Raw genomic sequence first — 23,458 nt, 5'->3', positions numbered from 1 at the left:
AATTGACTAAGAAGAATAATCACAATTTTGTTTAAAATATCATTAAAATTTGTGACGAAATGTAAAATATCACAAAATTATTGCATCGAAAAAAGAAACATCACACGATGCAACGAACAATAAAATGTAGCAATATGCGACATCCTAATAAACGTCGCATATTGCAACTTTTATGTTTCATTGCAACAAGAAAGTTTGATTTCTTGTAGTGATATATATAAAGTAAATTATCCTATGCACTTGCATTAGATAATTGATTTCCTTTTTTCTCTTATTATTTTAAAACTTTTCATTATACTCTTGATATTTTAATTTTCCATGAAAAAAATTCTTACAACTTCCATTATAATTATAAGTAAAAAGTATAGAGTAGAAATAAAACACATAGATCATAAGCTAAACAAAAACAAAATAATGGGTAGTTGGCTAACTTGAATATAATTTAACGAGTTAAAATATATGTTATTGACAAAGAGAGGTGGATTCAAAACTTCTCACATTACAATTGAAAAAATCAAATTTTTTTTTTTTTTTGGAGTAGACTCTTTAATGAAAATGGCCCAAAAAAGATTATTTAAATCTGTGATTAAAAAAATGATAAAATTGACACAATTAAAACATTAATTACTCCATTAAAATGAGGCACATGGTGAGGTGAAGACACTATACTTTTAATTTAAACCCGATTTAGGGGAAGAAAAATGAAGAAGAAAGAAAAAGACGCGGTTTTGATTACCAATAATATGTTTCCACTTGGATTAACAGGTAATTATTTCTCGCGCGCTTCAGAATCAGATGGAGGAAAATGAATGGAAAAGAGAAGCTCAAACCAAATTCGATGGTATATTTGGAATCCACGTCCCAATAATTCTTCCTCAATATTTTTCTTCCCTTCTTTTCAAGTTTCCATTGAAGATTCACTCCATTTCTCTTCCGTAATCAATCTCTTAATAAGGTATTTCCCCCACTTCTCACCGTTTTCCTTTGACCAACATTCCCTTTTCAGATTGTTTTTGTTTCCCTTTTTAGGTAATTTCTCTGTGTTTTCGGGATCGATTTTGTCGTCAACCTGATCATTTGGATTACGCGGTTAAGTTCATAACCCAATTCGTCTATTCTGTAATTATAGCATTTGTTCGTTCGTTCTCTTTTGATTTCTTTTTCTGGGTTCCATTCATTTGGAATAATCCTTTTTTTTTTGTTTGATTTGGATATATACTGTCGATCTTATTATTTATTGTTTTGGTTTTGTTATTGTACTTCTCGAACGAACTGTAATTGAGGCTTCTCTGTATTGTTCTTGAGTTTGCAACTTTCGGTTATGGATAATTACGGTTCTTCACCTCCATATCCATACCACAATCCTTACGCATACTCTCGTCCAGTTCCTCCTCAATACCCAGCTCCTTCTCAATATCCTCCTCCTCCTCATTATACACATCCAAATTCAGATCCCTATGCTCGTCCTGCATACCCTTACCCCTATAGTCCTTCACATTCCACTGCGTTTGCATATCCCCCACCCCCATCTCATTCTGGCCTACTAGAGTATTTTCCACACCCACCTCCACATTCTGGTCCTGTACCTTACCCATATCCTTACTCTGATGCCTCATCCAACAATGGTAGTGCTAGGCCATCCATTCAATATCATAACAATTTCCAACCCGGTTCATCCCCATATCGGTATCAAGAATCTAATCCATACCCTCCATCAGAAAATCAATACCCACCACCCCCTTCAAGAGTAAATAGCTTCTCTGGCCACTATAGGCATGATAGCACTGATTCCACATCGTCTGTCTCTTCTGTATACCCGCCTCTGGATGACCTTTTGGGCAATGTACATTTGTCTGATCATCAACCAACTGCTCCTGCATCACCTCCTGCACCTGCTGCAGCACCTTCACCTGCACAGCCTACAGCTTCTTTATTGGCGAATTCACCTCAAAGTGCGAGATTTGACCGGCGTGACCGATTTTATGGCTTTCCAAATTCATCCTTTTCTAGTTTTGACACAGGGAATTCAGATCAATTGGTTTCATCCAAACAACCTTCATTTTCCCATTCAAGCTCATTCAGTGGGTCTCAACATAGTCAGAACTTGCAGATTGTTCCGTTGCACAGTAAAGCATCCTTGAAAGTTTTGCTGTTGCATGGAAACTTAGAAATATGGGTTAATGAGGCCCAAAATCTTCCAAATATGGACATGTTTCACAAAACCTTGGGGGACATGTTTGCAAAATTACCTGGGAACATGAGCAACAAAATTGAAGGACGCGTGAGTCATAAGATCACTAGCGATCCTTACGTATCAATCAATGTAGCAAATGCAGTAATTGGGAGGACTTTTGTTATAAGCAACAATGAAAATCCTGTATGGAGGCAACATTTCTATGTTCCTGTTGCACATTATGCTGCTGAAGTAGTTTTTGTCGTTAAAGACAGTGATGTTGTTGGTTCACAACTAATAGGAACTGTAGCAATTCCTGCAGAACAAATATATTCAGGGTCTATGGTTGAGGGAACCTTCCCAATCCTACTTGGTGGGAAGCCATGTAAGCCTGGAGCTGCTCTAAATGTTTCTATTCAATATACCCCAATGGAGAGGCTTAGCACCTATCATCATGGAGTGGGAGCTGGCCCTGATTATCAGGGTGTTCCTGATACATATTTCCCCCTTAGAAAAGGTGGAGCTGTCACTCTTTATCAAGATGCCCATGTTCCAGACGGGCACCTTCCAAATTTGATGCTTGATAATGGTATGTACTATGTACATGGGAAGTGTTGGAATGACATCTTTGATGCAATACGTCAGGCTCGCAGGTTAATTTACATAACTGGGTGGTCGGTGTGGCACAAAGTGAAACTAGTTCGAGATACTGGCTATGGGACAGAGTGTACCCTTGGAGATCTCCTGAGGTCAAAATCCCAGGAGGGAGTGAGAGTTTTGCTTCTTGTTTGGGACGATCCCACTTCTAGGAGCATTTTGGGTTATAAAACTGTAAGTTGCTTTGCCTGGTGTTTATTCCTTTTACATTTCTTACTTATCATAGTTGCCTTTCCTAAAATTCCTTTAAATTAAATATAGGACAGGGTGTGAATGCTATATGTAATTGAATGATTTTTTTTTTAATTATTATTTTTATTTTTTTAAAAAAGGTTTTACTTTGGAGTTGAAATGTGAGAATCTTGATTCTTTCTTTCCCTAGTTTTTATTCATCTCTCTGGAGATTGAACCTTTTTTCTTTTTAATATTTATTTATGGAAAACCAATTTCCGTTTTGAATATAAATATGTTCCGCCAAAACACTATCTATTCTAAAACCTACCTTCCAAAGAAAATATTATTAATTGTTCTATGTTCTCTAATTTATAAGTTTACGGGCTTTAACAATAAGGAGCTGGAGACAAGCTGCAGATCTTTGAACTCTGATAACCAATCAAGAAGAAAGATCTGTTAGAAACTCTCTTTTACCAGATGGACATATTCTACCATCGTTTCATCTCAACTGTTAGATTATGCATGAAATTACAAGCTACCTTTATTGGATGCAGAAATATGATAGGGCTAAGAGTTTGCAATTTCCAATCATACTCTTCTGAAATCTGAGAACATATGTCAACTGTTGCAGGATGGTTTCATGCAAACCCATGATGAGGAAACTCGCCGTTTTTTCAAACACTCCTCTGTACAAGTGATACTTTGTCCTCGGATTGCTGGAAAACGACATAGTTGGGTCAAGCAAAAGGTTAATATCTTTCTCTCTCTATCTATCTCTCTCTTGTTTTTTTTCCCTATGGTTATTATTTATTTATTTCCTATTTGGGTAAGAAATGAGAATACTTCAATGAACAATAGATGGCCAGAAGCTTAGTCTTAACTAATTACTTCTATCTCCTTTCAGACTTTTGTTGTTCTTCAACTTGAGTATGCCAAGAAAATTGGCAATTTAAACCTGTATATTTTCATTTTTTGGTTTGTTTCTATTTTGATTAAATTGGTAATCTACAAAAAGTTGATTTTGTATTGACAGGTGTAATATATGAGGTATATGGTGTAGAAACCTGAGTGTATATCCTTAAGGAACTATACCATCTTAATGGTAATATAACGCGAATAACCTCTACTTCATGGTAAAGAAGTTTGTATCAAGATCAGGAATAGATTGTTGACGTGGTCAAATGAAATTTCCTTTTCTTGGCAATGAATAACAATTTGAAAGACCTTGTTATCAGTTAGATTTCCCTTATTTAAGATTTATTCTAATCCGTCTTTTACTTTGATGACCTAAATAAATAACAAAAGAAGAAGGATTTTGTATTATGCCAGAAACTTGTAATATGTCTGGTCCAATGAATTGTTGATAATTTTCTATTTCTAAATTTATTTTTACATTTCATTATTATTATTATTTTGCATCGTCAGGTGTTACAATCTTCATTTTATTCTTGTACTACCTTATTGGACGCTATAGGTTTGAGCATTTTCAAGCGTTTCAGTTGATTTTTGAGCATTCTGGTTTCAACTATCATGTGACCATTGTTGTACTTGTACTTGCTAGCAAACTCGTTCTTTAACTATTAAACTGCATGTGTTTTTCATCTCCATTTGTATTTTAATTTTGAAAATTAATCTCATAATTTTTTCTTTAAAGAAGCTAGAATTTATTCTTACGATCAGTATAATTTGTTGGTTAAAAAGGAATATTTTGGTAAATTCATATCTTCTTTATTTTATTAAGAACAGCAACGTCGGGGGATTAAAGAAAGCCATTCTTTGGATAAATTACAAAATTATTCCTCTATTGATTATCATATTGGGGACCTTTTTTTGGAGTACTCATATTGGGAACTTTTCATGATCTTTAATTGTATATTTTCTATTTTCTGTTTGGCGTGGAAATATTGCCTTTTGTGATTTATGCTCATCTTTCTATATAATCAGGAAGTTGGAACTATATATACACACCATCAGAAAACAGTTATTGTGGATGCTGATGCTGGAAATAATAGAAGAAAGATCATAGCGTTTGTTGGAGGGCTTGATTTATGTGATGGGCGTTATGATACTCCAGCACATCCCATATTTCGGACCCTTCAAACAGTACACAAGGATGATTACCACAATCCTACATACACGGTAAACTGTTAACTATGTCCCACTTGTCTGTTAATAGTGAATATAGTTCTGTGGTAATATGATGCAGGTGGAAAGGTTGATCTATGCCAAAAATTTGAATAACCGTAATATCTTTCCTTTTTTTTTTTCTTGGCTAATCCAAGTAAATTCTTAAGGGCATGTTAGTTTCTTCTTCATCTAGTTTCTTTCTTGTTTTCATTTAACTAAGAAACAAGGCTTTCATTAGAGAGATTGAAGTACATGAGATGAAAGCATCATAAAAATGAACAACTCAAAAGGTGACCATAAAAATGAAAGTGGCCTGCCTGAATGAACTGAATAACAAGATACATACAATCAAGAATAAAAGAATATCCCTCGAAATGAAGAGAAGCATTGGACTAAACTGACCGTACAGTTCCCAAACAAGTAAAGGTATCATAAAGTGTTATACCATTGTATTACAGTCGCAAAACCGTGGCAGAGGCCTCAATTTATCTACTATTATTTTGATGGAAGACTGAAACTGATTATTTCTTCAGGAAAAGAGGCCTCGTTCAATTGGGCACTAAAGAAATACAAAATTGGCAGACAATTTAAGGAACTTGTACTGTATGCTATATGAGTATATAATTTTGATTTCCATGTAAAAACTGGCTCAACTGATAGTCATGGCTTTCCATAAGTGCGATATGAAAAAGTGTACCATTTAGGTTGGTGCATTATTCTCTTGAGAAGATCCTAAGTACTGAATCCTTGAAACTTATATTATATCAAAAAAATAAATTATAGCAGCAAAGCAAAGCTACACAATCTTTGTCTTCTAGATTATTGGTAAAATAAAAGTGAATGTCTAGGGATATAAGAAACCACGATATGATAAAAGATTAAATTGTACTGTACTATTACTGTTAGAACTACTGCAGTATATGGCACTGAGTTTTAATAGTATAAAGGGGGAGAAAATATCTTCCTCGGTTATTGTGATTGAACTTTCTCCTAAATATTGCAACAAGATTAATCATATATCTAGAATTGAAACACAAATATAAAATGAAACCAAATTGGAGAGTTGTTGAAGATGAATATGGGAGGAAAATGGCTTAGAGGATTGATTTCACCCAAGTTATTGCTGTGTGTATCTCTAGTTGGTCATACTAATCAATCTTGCACGAGGATATATGAACCCTAGATTATCTAACTTCTCTAATTTAAAAGATCTTTTCTGCCAATTTTAATTGATTTTATGAAGTAACAAAATCGTTCAGTTGAACAGGGTAGTGTTGTTGGTTGTCCAAGAGAACCATGGCATGATCTACACAGCAAAATTGATGGTCCAGCAGCATATGATGTTTTGACTAACTTTGAGGAGCGATGGAGGAGGGCTTCAAAACCTCACGGGATAAAGAAGTTGAAATCATATGATGATGCTTTGCTGAGTATTGAAAGAATTCATGACATAGTTGGAATTTCTGAAGCGTACTGCACTAAGGAAAATGACCCTGAATCATGGCATGTGCAGGTAATGTTTTAGTCCCCTTCTTAATGCATATGTAGACATCTCTTAGGTGATAAAAGGTTTGGCAATTGAAATTGGTTGCGATCCAGTTCTGTTTAATTGTGTAACAGAGCAGAGAACCTTTTTAATGAACTCTCTTTGTTCCTTATCGGAAATTTTCTTGATGAGTAATACTGCAGATTTTTCGCTCAATTGATTCGACTTCTGTTAAAGATTTCCCAAAGGATCCAAAAGATGCCCCAAGCAAGGTAAAGAACATTTATGATTGCTATATTTTCAATCAAATCTAATGATATGTTAAATATAAATATAAAATTGGCACATATTTAGTGATATATGGATGCCCTTTTTTTTGTATGTGTGTCTGTATAACATGCTTATTAACTAATGTTTTTCCGTGCAGAACCTCGTATGTGGAAAGAATGTGCTGATTGACATGAGTATACACACAGCATATGTGAAAGCTATTCGAGCCGCTCAACATTACATTTACATAGAGAACCAATATTTCATTGGGTCATCCTTCAATTGGAATTCAAATAAAGATATAGGTAAAGTACACAAAATAGAGAGAGAAAAAAAAGCCTTTTCTGTATATTGATTGCTTAACAAGTTGAGTATATGTGATTACTCTGAAATATCAGTACCTATAATCTAACATTTACTATTTAAAGTTGAGTAAGGGTTCGGTACGTGTGACTATAAAAGAAAAGGAAAAAAAAAATTATGCCTTGATTTGGGGGCATGGCACCACAGTGTGACAAATTTAGTTGCATCTAATAATGTGACAATGACAACAGCCATTAGAACGGATGTTAAGACTTCAAAATATAAATCTACGGCAGCCTTTCAAGTTGTATCTTTTTTGCTTTGCCTAGTAGAATGGACTATGTCATGCAATACGATGACATTACAACATTGGAGTAGTGAATTGTTAATTTTGCACTTTTTGATTTTTATAGGTGCCAACAATTTGATTCCAATGGAAATTGCGCTAAAGATTGCTGATAAAATCAGAGCAAATGAGAGGTTTGCTGCATATATTATCATCCCTATGTGGCCTGAGGGTGTTCCAACCGCTGCTGCCACTCAGAGAATACTATTTTGGCAGGTAGACTCACTAGTAGTAACCTAGGCTGAATTCTACCATATATATATATATATTTTAATTAAATTTACTTGTTTGATGCTATATAAATTATTGCGTCTGCATTTATTGGCTCCAGTAAATCTTGTATACTTCACGATGATTTCAAGAGGGTTCTGAAATGGAGTCGTCTCATCAAAAGTATTTTTGGTGTAAAATCAGCGACGTTGGAAAACTGGGTAATAGGAAGTATATACTTTCCTTCCTAAAATAATTTAAAGAAAAAAAGAAAGACCCGCATATCTAAATCAATTGTAGAATATGGCTAAAGTTCTGGAATAAAAAATGTTGCTGAAATCATCCCACTTCACCTATAATCCCTATTTCATTAAATTTTCTATTCAATATACTTAAGTATTTGATTTACATCGCATTTATACGATTCTTGCTTAAATAAGATTTTTTATAAGTTGAAGACGCTACTTTATAGTTTTCCATCTGTTTTGCCCATAGTAATTCATGGTAATTAAAATATCAGTGAAGTCCTAAATATTTTGAACTTTGAAGTTCTTAACTTCTTTGGTGGGAATTGGAGATGTTATCAGGCTAAGTGATAATGGAAAGCGAGACCATGAGGGGACATAATAAGATGGGCATTGAAGTACAAGCACATATTCTTATCTATGACAAGTATACTCCTGATTCCTTTAATCTTTTTTTCATTGCTCAGCAAAAAACCATGCAAATGATGTATGAGGTCATTTACAAGGCTTTGATGGAGGTTGGTCTTGAGGATGCATTCTCTCCACAAGACTATTTGAACTTCTTCTGCCTGGGAAATCGTGAGGCTGTGGATGGAAATGATCCTTCATGTTCTGGAAGTCCTAATGCAGAAAACACCCCTCAGGTAACTTGTATCCTTAATCAGTAATTGATTTCAGTTGTTATGTGTATTTTTTACTTTGATTTGGGTTTTGAGTTATTATTCTAGGCCCCTTTGGTAATCATTTGGTTTTTTGTTTTTAGTTTTGAAAATTAAGCCTAAAAAGGCTCCTATCACCTCTACATTTCTTACTTTGTTATTTATTTTTTACCCATGTTCTAAAAAACAAATCCAAATTTTCACAATTAAAAAAATAGTTTTTAAAAGTTTGTTTTTGTTTTTTGAATTTGGAGAAGAATTCAACTCTTATGCTTTAGAAAGATGTAAACCATTATAAGAAAATGTGAGAAAGTAGGCATAAATTTCAAAAATAAAAAACAAAAACAAAATGGTTACCAAACGGAGCTTTAATTTTTGGTTTTTGTTGGGCAGTTTGTGCTCTTCTATTGGAAGTTACTTGTAACTTCTGCTGCAAGTTTTCATTTATCAATGAAATTTTTTTGTTTTCTTCGTAAAAAAGAAAATATATTGTATATATTTTTCCAACATTACAGGAGAGTCTTCTTATGTTGAGTTCCTGACAAACTGTATATTGTGATGCATTACTGGAGATTGTTTCATATACCACAATAATAAAACAAAGAAGAGTTCTTGCAGAAAATAAGGGAAAGATATGATGGAAATACAACCTTGCATATCAGTCCATTATTTTAGGTTTCCATGTTAAGAGCTAGTAATAAAGATTTTCACAATATGTTAGTCACTGATATTATTATTATTATTTTTTAATCACAAGTGATATAATGAACTGACTGCAGGCACTTAGTCGGAAAAGCAGAAGGTTTATGATATATGTTCACTCCAAAGGCATGATAGTTGACGACGAGTTTGTGATTTTGGGATCTGCCAACATCAACCAGAGATCCATGGAAGGAACTAGAGACACTGAGATTGCTATGGGAGCCTATCAACCTCATTATACGTGGGCAAAGAAACTTTCACATCCTCGTGGACAGGTGAGTTTTAACTGTAAAATGTCCAATTTGGGATATTTTTTGAAGTAATGTTAGTTAGGTTAATGGACCGAACAAAATGGAGTCAGTACATAAAGAGTCCAAACTAAAACTTATGAGATACCCTGAGGAAGACAAAGTCCATGAATTCACTAAACATATGTATTGAAAATAAAAGGGTAGAAGAGAAAAAAAACACTAAAGTTACGTGAAAAATTCTAAACCAGGGAGAAAAAACCATGATAAGAGTTTTTTATTAATTTTTCTGATACACAGTAACAATACAGGGGCAGGTATAAATAATCAAACAGTAAGAAACCCTAGACTGTAGACACCACATATAAAGACCAAAAAGCCCTTAGGGCTAAACCACAATTTCAACACTCCCCCTCAAGTTGGGGCGTAGATGTCAATGAGACCCAACTTGCTAATACAGGTGTCAAAAGTCTGTCTAGGTAACCCTTTGGTGAGAACATCCGCAACTTGTTGACTGGACGGGACATAAGGGATGCAAATGCTACCGTTATCCAGTTTTTCTTTGATGAAGTGTCGGTCGATCTCAACATGTTTGGTTCTGTCATGTTGAACCGGATTGTTTGCAATATTAATGGCAACCTTGTTATCACAGTAAAGTCTCATCGGGTCATGACTTTCCTGATGAAGATCTACAAGAACCTTTTTCAACCAAATCTCTTCACAAATACCCAAGCTCATAGTGTATTCGGCTTCAGCACTGCTTCTAGCCACAACACCTTGCTTCTTACTTCTCCAAGTAACTAAATTTCCCCATACAAAGGTACAATATCCTGAGGTGGACTTCCCATCCGTAACAGAACCAGCCCGATCTGAGTCTGTGTAGGCCTCGATGCACCTTTTATCATGCTTTCTAAATACCAAGCCCTTTCCAAGTGAAGACTTCAAATACCTCAGAATTCGTGTAACCGCCTCCATGTATCTTTCATACGGAGCCTGCGTAAACTGACTGACCAGGCTAACTGCATACGATATCAGGTCTGGTATGCGAAAGATATATTAGTTTCCCCACAAGACGTTGATATCTCTCCTTGTTCACAGGAACATCATCTACTGATTCTATCAGATTGCAGTTGACTTCTACTGGCGTATCTGCAGGTTTACACCCAATCATTCTAGTCTCTCTCAACAGATCTAGAGTGTATTTCCTCTGAGACACTGAGATCAGTGTATTTCCTCTGAGACACTGAGATCCCTTCCTTCGATCTTGCTACCTCCATTCCTAGGAAATATCTCAAGTTACCAAGATCTTTGATCTCAAACTCATCTGCCATCCGTCGTTTCAACCTGTCAATCTCTGTTGAGTCATCCCCTGATAGTATAATATCGTCAACATAGACAATCAAGACAGTTATTTTCCCTGGTGCTGACCTCTTAGTGAACAACGTGTGAACAACCAATCTGGCCTTATACTGTTTTGTGACCTCTCGGAAGACTAACCAAATCCCACGTTTTATTAGTCTCAAGAGCCCGCATTTCCTCCATAATTGTAGCTCGCCATTCAGGAATTTCTAGAGCCTTGTACACAATACCTAGAATCATCACAGTATCCAGGCTGGTGGTGAAAGCTCTAAATCTTGTAGACAGGTTACTATAAGACAAGAAGCTTTCCATAGAGTGTTTGATGCACGACCTCGTACCTTTTCGCAGAGCAATTAGCAAATCCAAGGTAGCATCAATTTCACTGATCTTGTCTGCCTGTTCATCTGTACCCATCTGTTGTTCATTTTTCAGTCCCCTGAGCATCACTTAGCGCTTCATTACTACCATCATCCCTGACTTCGCCAGAGTTCACTACAACACCTTCAACATACTCATTATCATTAAGAATAAGGGTACCTTGAGCCTGAGCCGGTTCTGGTTCTGACTCGTGAACACCTTCCGGCGAAGCAACAGGGGAACAATTTCGGGAACTATTTCCTTTCGGAGATGCTTCCTATAGTAGGTTTTCCAAGGCACTTGTTTTGTAGGGAGGACAAGCTCATTTGTTTCAGGAATAAGTTGTCTAAAGGAATAGAGTAAGTGGAAGTGTTAGCCTCTTCCCTCGTGGTCTCCCCCTGAAGAGGACTAACAGGAAAGAAGGGTTTGTCCTCTAGAAAGGTGGCATCCATGGTGACAAAATACTTTCGAGAGGAAGGCTGAAAACACGTGTAGCCCCGTTGATGGAGCGGATACCCAACAAAATCTCCCCATAGATACAAGGGTAAGCATGCAGGTATCATGAGGGATCGGGCTACTTCAATGAGCTGGCGATTTTTCCGTTTGGCCACCCCATTCTGCTGAGAAGTATAGGCACAGGAATTCTGGTGGATGATACATTTAGAGTTTAAAAACTCACGAAGGGACTAATTAACAAATTCACATCCATTGTCACTTTGAAGAATGGAGATTTTGGTATTGAACTGTGTTTCGATGGTGGTGTAAAACTGTTGAAAGACCGTTCGTCACCTCAGACTTGTCGGTAAGAAGAAACACCCATGTAAGACGGGTGTGATCATCTATGAAGGTGACAAAACTTACTCGTTTACCTAACACCGTTATGACATTCGACGGACCCCAAACGTCACTATGTATCAGGTGGAAGGGCCGGTAAGGTTTGTAGGGTTGTAAGGTAAAGGACGCCCTAGACTATTTTGCATGAATATAAACATCACAAGATAAAGATGACACATTCACATTTTGAAATAAATGGGGAAATAGATATTTTATATAATGAAAGTTTGGATGTCCAAGACGAAATGCCATAATAAGAAATCAGTTTTAGAAACAGTAAGAGAAGACAATAAACAAGTGCTAGATAAACTTCTAGAAGGAGCATCCTCGGAAAGGAAATAGAGTGCCCTATTATGTCAAGCAATGCCAATCATCTTCCCTGAGCTCAGGTGCTGAAACGAAACATTATCTGGCAAGAAAACGACTTTGCAGTTCAAATCTTTGATTAATTTATTGACTGATAACAAATTATAAGATATCTTTGGCACATGTAAGACATCCTGTAAAATCAGTCCTTGAATTGGAGATAAGTGACCCTTTCCAGCAACATGGGCAAACGACCCATTTACAATTCGTATTCTCTCATTTCCAACACTTGGATAATAGGAGAGGAATTGATCAGATGATCCAGTTAGGACTCATCCCCCTCATCAAGGAAACTAAAGGACTGAGGAGTACCTGATTGTGCAACATTGTTGGTCCCAACTGTACCTGGATCCACATGGCTGGTCACCGAGGAGGCATCATCAACTGTTTCACCCACAAAGGCTCGACCGGATTTAGACTTATCATTTGGAGGATGTCGCTTACCATTTGGTGGACGACCGTGTAATTTATAGCATTGATCCACGAAATCAGACATAATGTTTGTAATAGGTAATTGTGCTCTTCTTTGGAGGTTTGGATTTGTGTCGATCCGCCTCTCTCTCTAAAATCTCTTCCTCTCCTTTTTAGGGTTAGGGTTTTTCTTTCGGTTCCGTTTCAATGGCTTCCTCTTCTGTTGATTACCGTTGCTTTATGGGTGGCCTTGCTTGGGCCACTGACAGTATTGCCTTAGAGAAAGCTTTCTCTCCATTTGGTGATATATCGTAGAAGCCAAGATCGTTAACGATCGTGAAACCGGAAGGTCGAGAGGATTCGGATTCGTGACGTTTGCTGAGGAAGAGGCGATGAGAAGTGCTATCGAAGTGATGAACGGTCGGAATATTACCGTCAACGAGGCACGGCAAAGAGGTGGAGGAGGTGGCGGTGGTGGTTACAACCGTCGTGGTGGTGGTGGTGGAGGTGGATACAGTGGATGTCGTGAAGGAGGAGGTGGAGGTGGATACAACCGTGGAGGCAGTGGTTACGGTGGAGGTGGATACGAAGGAAGTGGTTACGGTGGTGGACGTGACTGCGGCTACAGTGGCGATGGTGGTGATGATGGTTCCCTTTACTCCAGGGGAGGAGGAGGCGGCGGATCTGAAGGAGGATGGAGAAATTAGATTGAATTTTATGATTTTTTTAACTTTTGGTTTCGAAGTATTAGTGTGATAAAAAAATCTTAGCAGTTCATTTTTTATTTTGTGGCTCTGTTCCGTTTGGGTGCTCTCTTTTTTGACCGATTACCAATGGGTTTCGTGTTCCTCATTATCGATCTATGTTACGATCAAGAAGAAAAAAAATTACATAAGAAAATGAAGTACAGTTCTTTGTTTTAAAAAAAATGTTTGTAATAGGTAAAGTAGGGTAAGCGGTTACCGTTTCTGGCGAACATAATGGAAAGCCTGAATCCGTATCTGGATGGCAGTCAGCTGAAAAATTTTCCGTGGATCTAACGGCTGCTCCGAGTGCCGAAATCTGCTGCTGCAAGTGTGCCAGTTGTTGTAAACCAATCGTCCCGCCAAAACCCACCGTGGGTTGTTGTTGCCCATAAAAACCTGAATACACAGACTCCGTTGGCGTGGAGGAAGCGGCTGGCTGAGCTAAGAAGTGGCCCTGATGAATCGGCTGGGCTGACTAGACCGGGTTCGGCTGGACCGGTTGGTTCAACGCCTGGTTTGAAGGAACGGTTAGTCACGTGCCTGGGTAGGGTTGTCTAGTCGGCTGGGCGGTGCTTAGCTGTTGTCCGATTGGTTGTGATGGCAGCATTTGAAGATTTCCGGCGATCGGATGTGGCTGAGGTTTTCCGAAGGTGGCTAAGAGCTTCAACGGCGGCAGTGGCTGCGTTTAAAGGCATGGGAGAAGCTGTCTGGTTGGTGGAATCCTGCTGTAAGGTTGTGCGATGGAGGGAAGGAGACCGGCGGCGATCGACGGGCTGTGCGACTGGATCTAATTGGTGGGTTGCGTGACGATGGTGGTTGTTTGCAATGACCCAAGTAACGATCGTAAATATTGGTCGATGACAACCCTAATTTCAGCACTTTGGGAATTTTCCACTTGATTTGCATCCCCTGCTAGGTTTGACGACTGAATTTCTTCAATTCCTGTCACGATCTCATCACCTTGCGCTGATACCATATTGAAAATAAAAGGGTAGAAGAGAAAAAAACACCAAAGTTACATGGAAAACCCTAGACCAGGGAGAAAAAACCACGGTAAGAGTTTTTTATTAATTTTTCTGATACACAGTACACAATACAGAGGCAGATATAAATAACCAAACAGTAAGAAACTGTAGACTGTAGACACCACATAAAAAGACCAAAAAGCCCTTAGGGCTAAACCACAATTTCAACAATATGCTTGAAGGAGAGTTCCACACCTTGGTTTGCAATCATGTTCATATGAATCAGCTGTAGTTAAATTATGTTCAAATTTTTGGCAAATAGATCTTGAATATTGCAAAAGAAAAGTGAAATCTTAGGCCCATTGATAACACTTGTTTTGTTGCGCTTGTTTTCTCTCAATTTTTTTTTTTTGGAAAACGATTCATTATATTAAAATAGATATGAGCTAAAGCCCAAAGTACAAGAGGATTATACAATGAGCAAAGCAAAGACTAAGTCTTAAGGATCAGCAGGCGTACCCGGGCATCTCAACTAGGTTGACACCTCCTTAGCACCCTCATCACATTCAAAGAAATGGGATATAAAACTAATAAATAGAGAAGTAAAAAACATGAGACAAAACAACATAACTTGGCCCAAACAATGGCCGAATAGGGGGGATCACTTAAAACTAAACAAGCTGAACTAGGCGAGGGAGAGCAAACAACTGACTAAGCTAAGATCCACCATTGGGAGTGGAGATAATAGCTCTCCAATCGAGGTTAAAATCCATTAAACTGTAACTATTGAAAGGCTTGGAGAGGATACTCCATGAAGAAGCTTGACGACGGGCAGAATCGAGGCGATCTTGACGCCCAAGAGTTTTATTATGGAACACCCTTTGATTCCTTTCAAACCATAAATCTGCCAAGAGAACTTTGACCGCATTAAACCAAAGTAGTCGGCTGGGATTATGAAGACTTGTTCCAACTAGAAGTTGCAGCACATTTCCCTTAAAATCATTGCTCATAACTCATGAGAAATTGAAGATGGACAGCAGCTTCTCCTAGCACCAAGCTGAGTAAGGGCACATAAAGAAGAGGTGGAGAGGATCTTCGTTAGAGTGAAGGCACAACAGGCAGATTGAAGGGGAGAGGGAGTTGAATGGCTACTTGCTTTGTAAAATCGAGGCTACGTTCAGCTGACTAATTAGCATTATCCAGATGAGAATGCTAACTCTTCGAGGGCTTTTTGTCTTCCAAAGGGCCAAGTAGAGAGACTTATCCAAAGGGGAGGAGGGGGAAAGGTGAATTCTAAGAGAGTTGATCGTGAAAAGATCCAAAGTTGAAATGGACCACACCTTTTTATCAAATGTCTCTACGACTCTTCTTGCTGCAATTTTCCCTAGCAGCTCTTGGAAAGCCAGCACCTCCTCATCTTTAAGTAGTCTACGGAAGGAAATTGACCAAGAGGCCAAACGGCTGTCCCAATGGTCAGCTACTGAACCATTTGGGAGCATGGTGATTCTGAAAAGACATGGAAACAAGGTGCTGAAGGGAGTCCTTTCTTCCTAAGGGTCTAACCAAAACGCAATCCGACTGCCATTTCCGAGCTTGAATTTGGCCAAAGAATCAACCTTTAGCCAAGACTTCGAGATACTAACCCAAGGGCTTCTCAAACTTCTACCACCTTTCCCAGCTATATGCCAATTAAATGAATCTTTGCCATGTATACTTCTGATTACCTTACCCTAAAAGGAATCATCCTCGTTAAAGTATCTCCACCTTCATTTAGCTAGGAGTGCTAAATTCATTGATTTGAAGTCATCGAGGCCAAGGCCTCCATCCGCTAAGGGTTTTTGCACCGAGTCCCACTTCACTAAATGATTCAGCTTGCTACTGCAAAAGAAGTCCTTGTTATCCTTTCCATTCTAGAAATAACTCCTTCAGGCATGAGGAAGATGGACAAGTAATGAGTTGGAAGATTCGATAGGACTGACTTGCATAAAGTGGCTTTACCTCCTCCTGAGAGGTTGAATCTTTTCCATTTATCTAGTTTAGCTTGGAATTTGTCCAAAACCGGTTGCCAAAAGGAAAGACTTTTCGGATAACCACCTAAAGGCAACCCTAGGTAGGAGAAGGGGAGGTGATTGGCCTTACAATTCAGAGAGGCGGCTGTGGATATCAACTCATTTTCATCCACATTGATATTATAAAGGGCTGATTTTTCCCAATTAACTTTCTAACCTGAACACCATTCAAAAAACTCCATTGTTTACTTAAGCTTTGCAAGCATAGTGCTGTCATACTTACAAAATAATAAAGTGTCATCCGCAAACGGAAGGATGGAAACATGGATTTTTTCTTTGCCAACCACAAATCCTTCAACAAGGCCGGATTGAATAAGTTTGAACACCAACGCACTTAACACTTCACTGACAAGAAGGAAAAGAAAAGGTGAAAGGGGGTCACCTTGTCTTAAGCCTTTTGTGGTAGCCACTCTTCCCCTTGGTCTACTGATGAAGACTGAAAACATTGGATTTTTGACGCACCCCATAATCCATTCTATCCATTTCAGACTGAAATTCTTGTTTCTCAACACTTTTTCTAAGAAATCCCAGTCAACACAGTCGAAAGCCTTTTCCAAGTCAAGCTTAAGAGTCCACCCCTTTTTCTTTTTCACTCGATGATCTTCCACTGCTTCGTTGGCAATAAGAATGGGTCCAAAATTTGTCTTCCTTCTATGAAAGCACTTTGGGAAGGAGCAATGATACTAGGCATCACCAATTTTAGTCTTTCGGCCAGCACCTTTGCAATGACTTTGCAATGACTTTATATATTATGGTTGTTAAGCTGATTGGCCTAAAATCACTGACCGCCACTGCTAATTTCTTCTTTTGAATTAAACAGGTGAATTTTTCTTTTATACAAGCGTTGAGCTTACCATTCTTGTAGAATTGCTCAAAGGTGGATTGAAAGCTTGTCTTGATTAGGTTCCAGAATTTCAACAAAAACTCTATTGTGAAGCCATATGGGCCAGGGGCTTTACATTTTCCAAGGCTTTTTATGGCTGAATATATTTCTGTAATTGAAAACTTGGCTTGTAAAGTCAAATTTTGGTTTAAGTTGATACACGGCCATTCTAGATTCAGAGGGATGTGTCTCCTCCCTGGAGATTTAAGAAAGATGTTGTTGTAGAAGTTTAGGATTAGGCTTTCAATCTCTATACTAGACTTAGTTGGCACCCCTTGCTCATCTACTAACTCATAGATGAAGTTCCTTCTCTTTTTTGCTGCTAGGAATCTGTGGAAGAAGCTTGTGTTTTCATCTCCCAGCTTGAGCCAGTTTAATTTACTTTTCTGAATTAGATTAATTTCCTCCAGCCTGTAGAGCGACATTAGATCGGATTTCAGAGAGGATCTGATTGTAAAATCACTATTAGAAAGGGGAGAACTATTGGCAAGAGCATCCTACTTTTCAATTTCTTCTACCAGCCCCTCTTCTTTCCTTCTTTGGTTTTCTTTGAATTTAGAATGCCACATCTTGACTGCCGTTTTTACTTCTTTCAGTTTCTGAATAAGGGCAAAACCAGCCCAACCATGAACCTCATCATTTAACCAAGCTGTCTCAATGATTTTGACACAATCCTTGTTGAGCAGCCAGCTGTTGCAAAATCTAAAGGGGGAGGGACTCCAGCTGAATGAGCCAGTTTCTAATAATATTGGATAGTGATCGGAGAAGGTATGGGCTTGTCTATTAGCTCTAGAGTTTTCAAACAACTCATCCCATGCTTTAGATATGAAAAAACGGTCTAATAGAGATCTTGAAACTGAAACACCTTCCCTTGACCAAGTGAAATTGCCATTTCTCAACCTGACTTCTAGAAGTTTGGCTTGGTCTATGAAGTCGTTAAATTTCCTCATGCCTTTAGTGCTTCTGCCCAAAGGGAACCTCTCATGGGCCCATCTTGTGATGTTAAAGTCTCCACCAATGCACCAAGCTTTCTCACAATAAACTGCTAGAGAGAGGAGTTTTGGCCAAACGAATTTTCTTTCTTTGTAATCATTTGGCCCATAAACATTAGTGATCCAGCAAGTCTTCTTACAAATAGTGGTGCATTTTATTGATAAAAAATACCCACCATTCAAAGTTTCATCCACAGAAATCAGACTCGAGTCCCACATTGTCAGTAAACCGCGAGAAGTTCCATATGATCCAACAAAATTCCAGCTTATCTCTTTGGAGCTCCAAAGGGATTTGATATAGCTTGCTTCAAAGTTCTCTTTCTTTGATTCTTGAATTAAAACTACTGCTGGATTAAGTTTCTTTAGAAAATGCTTAAGAGCCGATCTCGAAGTTTTGGAGGACCAAGCTTATAATTTAAACATTATTCTGTTTTATACTTTTCTTTTTCCCCATATCATCTGTATAGAGACTCAATAAAGTGTAGAAGTGGGTATATATATATAGTCATTTTGTGTGTAGAATTTGGCAAGCACCGATTTCTTGTTCATTTACATAGAACTGCATTTCTGAATTCTTTCTGGGATCTGGATGTTCTGTCCTGTAGATCTATGGATACAGGATGTCGTTGTGGGCGGAGCATACGGGAACTACTGAGGAATGTTTCAACCACCCGGAGAGCCTGGAATGCGTGAAAAGAGTTAGAACGATGGGAGAATTAAACTGGAAACAGTTTGCTGCAGATGATGTAACAGAGATGAGAGGACACCTTCTGAAGTACCCAGTTGAAGTTGATAGAAGAGGGAGAGTAAGATCTCTTCCTGGTCATGAAAATTTTCCGGATGTAGGAGGAAAAATTGTTGGTTCATTTCTTGGCATTCAGGAGAACCTTACCATCTAAATAACCCCTCATTGTATTCAACTATAACCACAGCCCTCCAGTTTGATGAAATCAAGTTTCATGTTGATTAGGGATAAAAAGCTGTCTTTACATCTCTGCACAATTTTGTTAGTTACCATAAGCAAAATGAATGAAGAGGTCATATACAGAATAGCCATCCTTTTCTCCCTTTATTGGGAGTGGCCTTTGTAACCCTATTGCATGGGTTCATTATAATGTTAAATAACATCTATTATTTGGAGCCAACAATGACTATAATCCAACGGTAATTGATGGGAGTCCTATTACTTTTCCTCCATGTTCATGTTTATTTATGGAAAAAATTTAACCATTTATGAATTATACTAGCGAACTTTTAAATGTTTACTTGTAGACGGCCCACGCTCATGTGTAGCACACATTCTATTGGAAGGATTATCAGCCAACTTACGTAAAAAGTTCGAAACTAATATTTTCAAAAAATCAATATCAATTTTTTTGTGAAGAAGAAAAAGAAGAGATAATTAATAAGCTGAGAACCTAATCGAGGGAGTAGGTGAGGCTCAATTTGGTAATTATTTTGTTTTTTGTTTTTGAAAATTAAGCTTATTTTCTCTTTATTTCTTAAAATGATTCGCATCTTTTTTAAGTATAATTGTTGAATTCTTAGCAACAAAATTATAAAAGTTACGACCCATTTGTTTTTTGTTTTTGAAAATTAAGTTTATTTTTTTTTTCCATTTTTTATAATGATTTGCGTCTTTATTAAGTACAATGGTTGAATTCTTAGCCAGATTCTCAAAACAAAAACAAGTTTTCAAAAATTACTTTTTTTAGTTTTCAAATTTTGGTTTGGTTTAAATTTTAAACCATTAGTAAAAAGTAAATAACAAACAAAGAAATTTCAATGTGGAAGTAGTATTTATAAGCTTAATTTTTAAAAACAAAAATTGAAAAACAAAATGATTATCAAATGGGATCTAAATTAACTTGAACGTTTTCACAATTATGTAAATTTTTAAGAGCTCAATGTATGTAATTAAAAATCAATGAGTGCAATTATAACAAGAAAAATAACTTACTAGTTTGTTTGGAATTGCATTTGCGATTTAGGAATTTTTATGTGTTAAAATGGTAATGAAATGAGGAGTCCATTTTTCTCCTAAAAATTTTGGTTTCATAAATCTTGATAAATTTAATGTTTTAAGTCTTGTTTGGTAATCATCTGATTTTTTGTTTTTTATTTTTAAAAACTAAGCCTATATAGACACTACTTATATCCCCAAATTTATATAAACACAACTTCCACATCTAAATTTATTTTTTTACTATCTAAATTTTACCAATGGTTTAAAAAATCACGCCAAATTTTGAAAAATAAAAAAAGTTGCTTTTAAACATTTGTTTTTGAAATTTGGAATTTAGCAAAGAAAATAAACATTGTACTCGAAAGAGAAGCAAATTGTGGTAAGAAATGATGAGGAAATAGACTTAATTTTCAAAAACCAAAAGTAAAAAAAAAAAAAAACCAAACGGACCTTAATTATTATAGAATTAAGGCCAAAAAAGAAAAATTGAAGGCATGGGAAGCGGAGAAAATCCAATTGAAATTTAATAACGTGGAATGAAAAATAACTTTTAATACTATACCTTTATCGAAATTATTTTCGAACTACAACTAAAACATGCATATAAACTATTATTGATATGTCAGAGCGAACATAATTCAATCGGCATATAGTATGTATTAGCGACTAAGAGATCTGTAATTTGAATTTCCTCATCTCCTATTGTACCAAAGAGGTAAACATGAAAAATAAATTAAAATCCCTTTTCTTTTAATTTAACAAGTGGGGTGGAGAATTTGAATTCGACTTCTTAATCGAAACATATACTTTATCCCAAATAGTGAGAAAATAAAAATAAAAATCAAATTTTATGTTGAAAAAGTGTTTTGAAAAAAAAGTATATGGGTGAGAATCATTAAGACAGAGAATGAGAACAACATTCCCTATTCATCTAAAATGATGTAATCCATAAGAATAAATCTCAAATTTAGTGTAACACACATCATTCCTAGCTCATTTTTAGGTGGGAATAAATTAGAATATTTATTTGCAAATTATTCACATATCCCCTCATTATCATTCTTGTTAAATAAAAAAAGATCTAAAAGAATTCACATATCAGCCTGTGGTTTCTTTGTTAGATCATTTAAATTTGACATTTCTATTGTTTTATGGAATGAATAATAAAGTAAGAGGTTGAAAAGAGCAACATGACAGGCCAGTTCGTTTCTCAATAATAAGAAGGAATAAGAATGATCATACAATGTCCAAGATTCATAAAACACATAGAAAAGTAGGTCAACTTAGTGTTTGGTTCTTTTAAATAACCACTTCTTAGAAATATATAGCTTGAGAGAATGAGTTTGCCTTTTTGCTCTATAGACATTTTTCTCATGTTAGTCCCACTTGGGGAGTTTCGATTCATAATATAGTGCTTCACAGAATGCTGCAAGTTGATGCCTTTAGTTGAAGGCTTAACATCATGGAAAGTGAGTGGAGACTAGAGATGTTCAATTTTTTCATGGGGATAGGACGATGATTCTCTTATTAGGCGGGGAATGGAGGAGGGAGTGGGAAAAAAAATTCTCCGTAAGCTAAACGGGGACGAGGATGGGAAATGCATTCCTCGCCCCCGCCTCGTTCTCCATCCCTACCTCGATTAGCTTCTACATATTTATTTAATATAGTTATTATTATTATTATATAAGTATTACATTTAAATTTTAAATTTGATTATTTATTGTGAAAGATAATGAATATGTTTAAATTGAATATTTAAATTTAGATTATATATATGAATAATAATTTGATTTATATTTATTTCTTTTTATTAAAAAATTTTAATTAGTTTTTTTAAGCCAAAACTTTATCTTTAAATTCAATTTGTCATGTAAAACTAACCATAATAAACAATATAGTGATAAAAGTTAATTATTTAATTGTAATTTGCTCATGTTAGTGATTTAAATTAATTGATTTCTTACAAAAAAAAAAAAAGGTAACGGGGAAAAATTTCCCGCGGGGAACCCGATTCTCGCAAATTCCTCCGGAGAATCTCGCCCCGATCCTTGTGGAAAATTTCACAGGGATGGAGATGGGGAATGACATCCTCGGCCCTGCCCTGCCGAATGGACATCTCTACTAGAGACAAAAGAAAAATGATTTTAGTGGTTTTATTTAAAGCCAAGTGTGACCAAAATAAATTGTCATTAGCACTCAGATCTCGATCACTTTGGGTTGCTTGGGTAGGTGTCTGGTAGTTTTGACCTCTATTCTATTGGGGTTGATGCCTTTCATGGGTCATGTAGTTTGTAATTGTATTGTATAAACATTTTATTTATTTAATAAAATATGAGATGTTTTATTCGAAATTTAATAGCATTAACCCATAAAACCAATAAACTAACCTCCAAGGTTATCATCTATAGCTTAAACATGTATGTAGAGATATACAAGTGAATCATGTTTAAGTGATAACTTAAATGGTCTTAGTAGATGGATAAGGTTGGATACTTTATCTTGGTGACACTAAGAATACGACCCGCTTTTAGATGTTATAAAGTACTACAAATGATATTATTCTAATTTTTCTTGTAGAGACATGTGAGCGGGGGTGTTCTATTCAAAGGAGTTTGTATAAGATTGGACCACGAAATGACTAGTCTCATTATATAACACTGTTCATAATAGAGACTTACATTTCACCAGGATGACCATATGTGACATGATATAAATTCTAAGTGAGTTGTGAACTCTTGCCTATGAAGGCAGTCCTTTGATTTATATGGGTGAGGGTGGCTAGATCGTCGACTCTGGGGATTTGTCTGATTGAGGAGTTGGGAATATTTGCCGACTCAACTATACTTATGAGCAATTTATGAAGGATTATCACACTTTTGGTTATATCCAATGGACACATAAATATATCTG

The 23,458-nt window shown here is 36.6% G+C and overlaps 1 protein-coding gene and 1 pseudogene across 2 annotated transcripts; both read left to right on the top strand.

The window, feature by feature from the left end:
• Positions 1-769: 769 nt before the first annotated feature.
• LOC120068858 (phospholipase D gamma 1-like) lies at positions 770-19,768 on the top strand. 2 transcript variants are annotated; one of them, XM_039020504.1, is made up of 11 exons: positions 770-955; positions 1,030-3,004; positions 3,636-3,752; positions 4,949-5,143; positions 6,399-6,644; positions 6,821-6,889; positions 7,045-7,192; positions 7,604-7,752; positions 8,459-8,635; positions 9,430-9,627; positions 19,188-19,768. In XM_039020504.1, exons 2-11 carry the CDS (start codon positions 1,322-1,324, stop codon positions 19,479-19,481), a joined length of 3,276 nt encoding a protein of 1,091 aa, XP_038876432.1. In that variant the 5' UTR covers positions 770-955; positions 1,030-1,321; the 3' UTR covers positions 19,482-19,768. The 2 variants fall into 2 exon arrangements, with proteins under 2 accessions (XP_038876432.1, XP_038876431.1); XM_039020503.1 differs by having other exon boundaries at positions 770-3,004.
• LOC120068859 lies at positions 12,125-13,846 on the top strand (annotated as a pseudogene).
• Positions 19,769-23,458: the final 3,690 nt, after the last annotated feature.

Source organism: Benincasa hispida, unplaced genomic scaffold (genome assembly GCF_009727055.1).
Source record: "Benincasa hispida cultivar B227 unplaced genomic scaffold, ASM972705v1 Contig123, whole genome shotgun sequence".
NCBI lineage: Eukaryota > Viridiplantae > Streptophyta > Magnoliopsida > Cucurbitales > Cucurbitaceae > Benincasa > Benincasa hispida.
Note: the sequence above shows the minus strand (reverse complement) of the source record. Positions and strands in the feature narration are given on the sequence as shown.